The sequence below is a fragment of the Acanthisitta chloris genome, unplaced genomic scaffold (assembly GCF_000695815.1).
Source record: "Acanthisitta chloris isolate BGI_N310 unplaced genomic scaffold, ASM69581v1 scaffold11972, whole genome shotgun sequence".
Classification (NCBI taxonomy): domain Eukaryota; kingdom Metazoa; phylum Chordata; class Aves; order Passeriformes; family Acanthisittidae; genus Acanthisitta; species Acanthisitta chloris.
The window spans coordinates 31,025-40,104 of NW_008658837.1; the positions used below are offsets into that span (position 1 = coordinate 31,025).

Consider the following 9,080-nt stretch of genomic DNA (forward strand, 5'->3'; position numbering starts at 1 on the left):
CCACTCTGCTTCCAGACTGGTCTCCTTGGGGATGTTTGTAAGAGTAGTTATTTTGGAATTGCTACTCTGCTGTTCTGGCTTGTTCAGAACAATCCCCCCGTAAGAAAACCAGCCTGGAATAAAAGGGATTTTGCTCTGCAATAATGGCTGTAAGCAGAGCAATGGGTTTGGGACAAAATCACAGTAATTTGGGTTTTCTATTGCCAGTTATTCTAGTATTTTCTCTGTAGAGATGAGGCTCTATTAACCATAACAGCCTGTGACACCTGTGTTGTTTGCACCTAGACTCTTTGCAGGACTGTGGGCTCCCTGGGCTTGGGCAGAATCCTGCCTGCCTGGGGGGCTCTGGCTTGTGGGGCACCTCAGGCCAGTTCCCAACAGCTGTTGGAAGGCAACAGTCACCCAGAGGAGTCTCAGCTGCTGGGCTGATCATTGGGTTTGGGTTGAATAGGCAGGGGTGATGTTCAGCTCTGAGCAGAGGCCAGACAGTAGCCTGGCACAGCTGTGCAGGTACAAAAGGACTCTGTTTCCAGGGCTGTTAGCTTGGCATCCATCACTAGCACAAAATCCATAGGTAAAGATAATGCATGGAGAGTAAAAAGGAGGTGAGTTGTGCTCTGCTGCTGCAGCACTGTGTGCTCTTGGCTGGCTGCTGGCTTGGTTGAGAGCACAGCAACAGCCTCCTGTGAGAGGAAATCAAAGTTCTGCCCTCTAAGCCATGTCCTGATCTGTTAAGAAAAGACAGCTTCAGTTGTCCTTTGGTGCACTGGGTCAGGGGTTCCTGGTCTGTCATCAGATTTATTAATTGAACTTAGTCCTGTTGCTCTAGAATTGCAGATTATGCAGTCCTGCAAACTATACCTGTCAGTGGTTTTCATTTTAAAACTACAAAAGGATGGGTTCTTGCTGGTTTTACTTCCCTTCTTCCCTCTTCTAATCATGTACCAAAGTCTCTCAGTGTTAGGTCTCGAGAGGCCAACTCAGTCAAGCTGATATCTAAGGACGGGTTTTCAAATGAGTTAGCTGGACAAGATGAGTTACAGTCACTTTCCTTACCTACATGGTCGCCCTGGCTGGATGCCCAGACCACCACATACCTGGGCAGTATGAAAATCTGATTGTGAATTTCCATTTTCCTATGGTCTGAGTCCAAAAAAAAAAAAAAAAAAAATAGAGCTGGGGGAAGGTCCAGGTCTCTGGTTTCCAGCCCAGTGCATGGTGTTAATTCCAAGTGAACGAGTGGAGCTGTGGAAGTGCTGTGCCAGCTCCCTCTTTCTTCATGCACTCGACTGAAGGACTCACTTGTGTGAGATGGGCTGTGTGAAAGGGCTCTGCTGCAGTCACCACATCCATCCCCTGCTGCTGCTGCCAGCCCAGGAATCTGCTGGTCTCGGTCTGGAAGTGAATTTTGGCTGCTACTGAGTACAGCAAATAGTCTCAAGCTTTGTGACGTACTCGATGCCTCTTACCCTCTGTCTACATGCATCTGACATCTCAGTTTCCAAGTGAGCCCAGGAAAATGAGGATTTGGTACATCCCTTCCTCCCAAAGGCTCCAGTGCAGTCTGATGCAGCTGTCAGTCTTCAACAGCAGCACTGGTGCTGTTAAAAAGCTCCTGACATCAGTAGGAGTAGCACTGATACAGCAGAAAGAGTAACAGGATGAGTGCAGAGGAAAGCTTCATGGCTTCTGAGAAGGGACAAGATGCCATGAACTGGACACTGATAGGATACTGCCTGGAAACAGCACTGCTGGGGGTGAGCATAGGGAGGAAGCTGGTGGGTCAAGCAGCAGGGTGAGGAGCTCAGTGGCTCTGGCCTCACAGTCTGGCTAGACCTTGGAGCTGCAGGAGCTGCCCAGGCTGGGTGTGCTGATAGCAGGACTGTGCTGGAGAAGGTTTGCTTCTCTTCCCCAGGGTGCACACTGGAGCCAGACAGGCCAAGGATGACTTGTCAACCAGAAGAAATGCCAAGCAAGGGAAAAGGTTGTTCTTGGGCCACGGGGTATGTCTGAGCCAGCAAAGAGCATTGCATTTGGGAGAGTTACAAGGCTCCTGTCACACAGAGGGTCAGCACTGCTCTGTGATGGGATTTTCCCTGCGGCAAGGTTCTGAAGCCCCTTCTTGTGGATGACTGGTGTGTTTCGGCAGGGGTTGTGCCTCGCCAGCTGTCCCTGTTCTCTCTCCTGTGCTGCCTTCTTTCAGCAATACAGCTGAGGGTGTTCCCCTGGGCAGCTGCAGAGCTAGTCCCAGACATCTCTAATGGGCCCATTATGCCAGATGTGTTCACTGCTTTTGGAAGAAAATAGAACTGATTAACACCTGAGCTGGTGCACAAGGCTCCCGAGACAGTGTTAAAGGAATATTAATGAGCGCACGCTGATTTGGAGAGCAACTCTCACCATGCTGTCAAACACACATGTTGGTTGGGTTCTTGGGACGCTGGATGGCCTGGGGGGTGGCCATTGTTACCAGTCCTCCTAGTCAGGCTGCCACTTCGAATCTAGGCCAGGCTGTGTTAAAGAGAAATGTCCACTTCAGTTGCTGTGAGAGCTGTTTGGATCAGTCATCACCTACGAGACAATACTCACAGCCTAGGAAATGCTCCAGCTTGTTTCTTCAGCATGGTTGTCTCCCATCAGCCCCAACAGCTCCTGAGCATCTCTCAGTGTATTGCTGGTCCTGGCTGCAGATCAGTGATTGCTGCTCAGGGAAAGGCTGTGTTGCCTTGTGAATAGGTATTGGGGTTGCCTAGCACTCTGGGAATGGAACTTAGCTAAAACTCAGAAGAATTCCCATTGTTCTGCACAAAATTTTGTGCATTGCTTTCTTTCTCACCCTTTTCTTTACCTATACCTTTATCTATACCTTGGATTCAGACCTTTCTCCTAATGGCAGTATGGGAAGTAGCATCACTGAGCTGTAAAACAGCTCCTGCATGGTCCCCTTAGCCAGCACGCCTGAGAGTGCTTACTGTGACATCTGCTTTGGAGCTGGAGTCTCGAATGTCCCTGGTGCAGCAAGCTAAGCTATCTGAAATGTTCCCTGAGGATCTTTGCTGGTGGTATGTCAACAGGAATATGCTGAGAGGAATTCGACTGAAAGGGACAACACTCCAATGTGTTCCCTGCAGATGTCTGCAGAGCCTTCGGAAAGGCTGCTGAAGGAAGAGAAATTGTTGGACCCATCAGCAACTGCTCAGCAAGGATCTCACTGGCTACCCATGTGTGTTGGAGTTGCAGGAGAGCATTGCTCGTGGAAGAGATCTTCATCCAGGGGACCCTCAGAGCTGTATGTGGACAATGGCACAGGTCATCCTAGTTCACATGGGCAGTGGAAAAGTGATGAGTGTAGGCTAGTTGTTGTAACTTTTCCTTTCCAGTGTGAGCTGTGTCCTTCCCAGCAAGGCTCTTCCTACGACATCTGCAGAAGGGCTGGTGCCTCCACACAGCCCTTGCCTCAGTTCTGCATCCCCTTGAGCTCACAGCTGCCACTGTCCCTCTCTGCAGCAGGCACAGGAGCCTGGTTTGGCAGGGAGCAGTGCTGTGCTGCTGGAGCAGCTGTGAAACACTTCTCCCAGGCTATTGTTCTGCTGTGCATCAGCTTTAAAATTCCTGTAAACTGCATATTGTCGATCCAGCTGTTTCTAGGAGAACACAAGTTAGGTGTGAAATGGTTATCTGGCTTCTGAGTCCAGGCAAGGTAAACCCTTCAGTATCCCCCCAGAAAAAAGGAGACCTGGCCAGCAACCTTTTCTGCAGGAAAGATTCACAGAATCATTAAGGTTGGAAAAGGCCTTTAAGATCATTGTGTCCAACCTAGGACCTAACACCACGGCACTAAGTGCCACATCCAGTCTCTTCTTAGAAACTCCTCCAGAGATGGTGACTTCACCATCTCCCTGGGCAGTTCATTCTGGTGTATAATCACCTTTTCTGTAGAGAAATTAACGTTCAACCTAAACATCCCCTGCAGCAGCTAAAGACTATATCCTCTTGTCCTGTCACATGCTGCCTGGGAAAAGAGGCTAACACCCACCCGGCTACAACCTCCTCTCAGGTAGTTGTAGGCAGTGATAATGTCACACCTGAGCCTCCTCTTCTCCAGGCTAAATAACCCCAGGTCCCTCAGCTACTCCTCACAGGACTTGTGTTCCAGATCCCTCACCAGCTTCATTGCCTTTCTCTGGACATGCTCCAGCACTTTAATGTCCTTCCTGAAGTGAGGAGCCCAGAACTGGACACAGCATTTGAAGAAGACTGCCCATCCCAGTCCACTGTTCTTTGCCTTTGCCATCACTTCTGCTGCAGCCTTGAGTGGAAATGATGGACACTTGTTTCATTCTGGCATGGTGTAGGGATGATTTTTGGGGTGGATAGCAGGTAACCCTCTCTGTTAACTCTTCTTGTTTTTCTTCCAGTGCTCACCCAGTGTCGGAGAGAGGCAAGAAATAAAGCTGCCAGTGGTGAAAGCAGCCCATCATCTTTAGACATTGACAAGTAAGTAGGTATGCTTCCTCCTCCAAGACTGTTTCCATGCTTCTGTTCTAAGCTTGACTGTGGATGTCTTTATTCCTGTACAAATGCTGGTCATTGGCTTTACAGCAGTGTTTCCCAAAGAAATTGCCTTCCCTCAGTGCCTCTTGTTGCAGTGCAGGCTATATTTAAACTGAAGGAAGAGGATTTTGCTGTTCTCAGATTGTTTATTTTTGCACTGATTTCCTTTCAGCCCAATCCATGGCAGGTCAGGGGTGTGTGGTCTCTGGCTGCTGGGGGGGGGAGCTGTAGCTAAAATGGTGCTAACTCAGCTGGTTTCTAATGGGAGGTTTGAGGTTGGTAACCCCAGGAAAAGAAGAGGCCAGGACATGGAGGCTGTCAACATGGCACCTGTAGTGATATTCTTAATTAAATTAGACTTTCAGAATAGCAGTGGCTTTGTTTAATCTCTTTCCATGCAGCCCCTCCTCCTGCCACCCACACAAAGCATCATAAGAGAGGATCTGACAGTAAAATCCCTGCTATGGAAGCAATTTTGCTGTTACAAACAGTGGATGGCAACATCACTAATGGAATTAGGCTAATTATAGAGAGGACAGCTTCTGTTTAGACACATTATCTGGGTAATCAGCACTGACTGGAAAGAAAATACGGGAAAAGTGCTGCAGAGTTTTGCTCGATGGGGGCTCTCCATATACATTTCAGAGCCTAGGGTGTTTCACTAAGAGAGTACTACCATCAAACTGAACACAGTGCTGCTGGGGCTGGTCCCTGGGGGCTCATCTCTTCTTAGAGATGGTCCATTCCTGAATTCAGCTCCCTGGGTGGATACTCTCCTCCTGAAGAACCAATGCCCTGGTCCCTGCTGTGGGAGCTGGTGTGGAAGTGAGTGTAGCTGTGACCTTCATCTTCATAGCTGTGACCATGCCTGACCTTCATCTCCTTTCTCCCAGAATAATTTTCTTCCCAAGAACACTCAGTCATGCTGCATGAGCCTGGGCATCTTCTACCCAAACAAGGTGGTTTGAGGAACAGGCTGAGCTAACCCCCCAGCAGGAGCATGTGCTCCGCAATTCCTCTCCCTTCGTGGCATGATGTAAAATGGAGACAGTGTAGAGAAAGACTTGATTTACTAGTCAGACAAGTTCATCCAGCCCTGGTAAAATGTCTCTCTGATTTAACACACTTGGTTTGCTTTTCAGGCAGAATTTAACTCCCCTTTGCAAAGCCCTTGCACTTCATTTCTGTAGATTTTGACAGGGTGCTTTATGTCTGGGGAGAAATCAGTGGTGTTTGAGATAGTTAGATGAGCAGATTTGATTACCGTCCCGCTGCTGCAGCAGCAGGATACAGTGGAGCAGGCAAGGAAAACTGATAATCACTCAGTCTTTGCAATTGGTGCCGGTCTGACCCCACTGAGCGAGACTGGATCTGGTGACACATCTTCTCCGTGGCGTGGCCTGGAGGAGGAAAGTCACTGCTGGTGGTTGGGAGCCCGGTGCAGGGTGAATCCTAATGCAGTGCTCTGTCCTTTGCTGCCTGGCAGGTGTGAGAAGTGCTACCTCTGTAAGTCACTGGTGCCACTGCTGCAGTATCAGAGGCACGTGGACAGCTGCCTTCAGGCTGCTAGGCAAGCTCAGGGAACCAGGAGGCTGCGAAGAGCCAAGGTGAGGGGCGACCCTGCAGACCATCTCCTTTGCTTTGCGCTGGGTGTGGGGCTGGGTTGGCAGCAGGAGCCGCTTCCGTGGTTGACAGGGATGAGCTGACCTGATGTAGGATTGCCTATCCCTGTGGGCCACTGTGGGCAAAGAACTCATTGCCCTCCTTCCCGCGACGCTGTGTGAGAGCACAGACCAGTCCCAGGGGTGAGCTAATCCAGCAGAGCTGCCAGTAACCTCTCCAGCAGGCAGACAGCCAGGGCTGTCCCGCTGCCAGCCAGCACGCCTCAGTCCTGCAGCCTTCCTCGGCTGAATGTCGATGGAGCGGAGGGCAGCGTCAGGATGACAAGCCTATCTGACTATATCCACAAGCCCATTCCCTTGGGGAAGGCTTTGGAACCAGAGCAGGGGGAACTGCTCAGTGTTGGGAGCAAACCGCAACATCCCAGGAGAATTGTGAGGGAGTGAGTGCAGTGTGCCTGGTGTGGGGAATGTGCCTTGCTAGAGGAGGTGGGAGGCAGGAGTCTGGGTGGCAGCTGGCTCACAATCATTCGCCAGGTGTTGGCCCCCACTGAGCTTCTTTCTGCTCGTGGCGATCCCAAGGAAGCACAGAGAAGGTCCTTCCAGGCCTTCCTGCTGGTTCCTGCAGGCAAAGTCCTAGTGCTGCAGCTTTGCCTGTGCTCAGAAATGTGATTCACGGCATGAAGATGCAACATGATGTCTTAGTTTTGTATAATCCCTTAAATCCATCACAGGCCTCAGCCCTTTGGGGATTCAGATGCAAATGATGAGATTTCTGGTTGATGATTTTGGCTGGGATACAGCCAAGTGCTGTGTGGTTCAGAGTACTGCAGGGCATGGCTGCTCCTGCATGTGTCCAGCTCCATGGGGGCTGTTTGACTCTGTCCCTGTGCCCCACAGCTGGCTGCTGTGTGGGTCCTGCACGCACACACAGGCACGGGGTATGGGGGAAAGATGTTGGAGCCAAGTGGCTCTTTGGGTTGACTCAGCAAGGCTCTGTGTTACCTCGGGCCTTGCCTTGTGTCAAGTGGCAGCTCAGTGGGGGAACAGGTCTTGCCTGGACATGGGCTGGGCCGTTGGAAGGCTTTCCAGTGACACTGTTGGACTTGTGGGTTCCTGCCATGGCCCATTTTGGGGTGCTTTGCACTTCCAACCCCATGGCTGAGACATCAATGCCTTCTAGAACAGTCCTGGGGGCAGAGAGGGGACTTTGCCAGCCCAGTAAGGCTCAAAGCAACCAGGTCAAATGGTCTTCCCTTAGCCTGCGTGACCGGCATGGCTGCATCTACCAAGGGGCTGAGAGGGGGCACAGGAGATGTGTGCCTAGCCTGGCTGTGCCCTGAAGAAAAGCACTTCCCTCCAGCACCAAGCCCTGGTGTCTTTGAACAGAGCAGGATGAGCCTGTCCTCAGAAGTGCAGAGGTCCTGGGGGATATGTCCCAGCTGTGGCAGAGCCCCTGGTGCTCCCGTTTCTGTTACAGCCCCGTTTGCCAGCTAGGCTTGGGGTGGCTTCCTGCTCCCTCCTTACTGGGTTCTGCTTCATTAACTGCTCTGTGCTGCCTCTGCTTGAGCAGTGCCCTTCCTGTGGGTGGCTGGAGGTCCTGGACATGCAGCATTGCCTCTTGTGTCCAGCCTGATGCTGTGGCCTAAGGGTACATGTGCCCATGGGCCCACCCTGGCTAAGGGGTTCCCTCTGGCAGCACTGTGATGGTGGTTCTTTTCTTGGCAGGACATCAGAAGGCAGGAGGGAGGACTCCTCAGGATGCTGGAGCTCTCGGAGAGCAAGTCTGCAGGTGAGAAACTGCTTTCTGTGCCTGCCTGGCTGGGTTAGGGCTGCCCTTTCCCAGCTCTCCCCTTTTGATCCCAGCTCAGCCTGTGCTGTGCTGAGAGAGCAAATTCCCTTTGGAAGGACCCGTACTTCCTGAGCAGAGCAGGAGGCTGTGGGCTTAGCTGTCTGTCAGCATTCCCTAGCACACATCCCTGCCTGTGCCTGCTGGACCTGTGCCAGCACCCAGAGCTCTTGCAGGGGTAAGGGTGTGCTCTGAGCCGTTGCACCAAGACACGTTCAGCTTCCTGGGGGATGTGGGAGCCTGCTCGTGTCCCTGTCTGTGCACCAGTGCTTCCCTCCATGGATCCGAGGACAGGAGGAGATGAGTGGGGAGCGATGCTCTAAGGGGCTGATGTCCACTCTTGTTGCAGGTGCTGATGCGGGGACCACCCACACTGGATTAGGAGACCAACAGTCCCCTTCTGCCCTCTCAGCTGGAGACGGGGAGTTGCCAGCAGACAGCCCCATCTCCCTTCAGCACCTTTCTTTCCACATCTCCCCTGCTAAACCCGGCGTCTCCTCTGAAGCCATGGACGGTGTGGTGGATTCAGAGCCGCGCGCGGCTCTCCGCGCAGGCAGCCAGCGGCAGAACAGAGGCTGCCGCCGGAGAAAGCACAAGTTCTGAGCCCAGTGATGCAGCAGGGACCCCTGGCAGCTCCCCGTGCCCTGGCGAGGGTCTTCTTGGCACCGTACCTCTGCTTCACCTGCAGCCTTTGTCTCCCAGCCCCTTTTCTATGTTTTATACGACCTCTGCGGGGAGCGCCGGGTGGAGAAGCGACTGTGTGTTTTATAGGTGCCTGTGCAGCTTCGCTCTCTGTTACAGAAATGGAAATATATTTATGTATGTTTTTATGAAACTGCAGCACCGCGGCAGAGCTGTGCTGGCTTTCCCTGGGGAATGGGAGGGCGCTGGAGGGAGGAGAGGAGGAGCAGCAGATGCTGGGTCCCAAATCACCCTTCCCAAGGCCTGTCCTGGGGCTGGTGATGGGGGCTCAGGGACCCCTGGGGAGGGGGCTGCAGTGCCCCGTGCTCCATGCAGCAGCACAGCAGTGACATTCCCAGCCGGGAGTGGCGGAGGGC

The 9,080-nt window shown here is 52.3% G+C and overlaps 1 protein-coding gene across 1 annotated transcript in view; it reads left to right on the forward strand.

The window, feature by feature from the left end:
- Positions 1–8,862, forward strand: part of UIMC1 (ubiquitin interaction motif containing 1) — a 35,824-nt gene extending 26,962 nt beyond the window's left edge. The window contains exons 10-12 of the mRNA XM_009085240.1: positions 4,419–4,497; positions 7,902–7,965; positions 8,372–8,862. Of these exons, the coding sequence (XP_009083488.1) occupies positions 4,419–4,497; positions 7,902–7,965; positions 8,372–8,404 (176 nt within the window). The 3' untranslated portion in view covers positions 8,405–8,862. The remainder of the gene's footprint in view (positions 1–4,418; positions 4,498–7,901; positions 7,966–8,371) is intronic.
- The last annotated feature ends 218 nt before the right edge of the window (positions 8,863–9,080 follow it).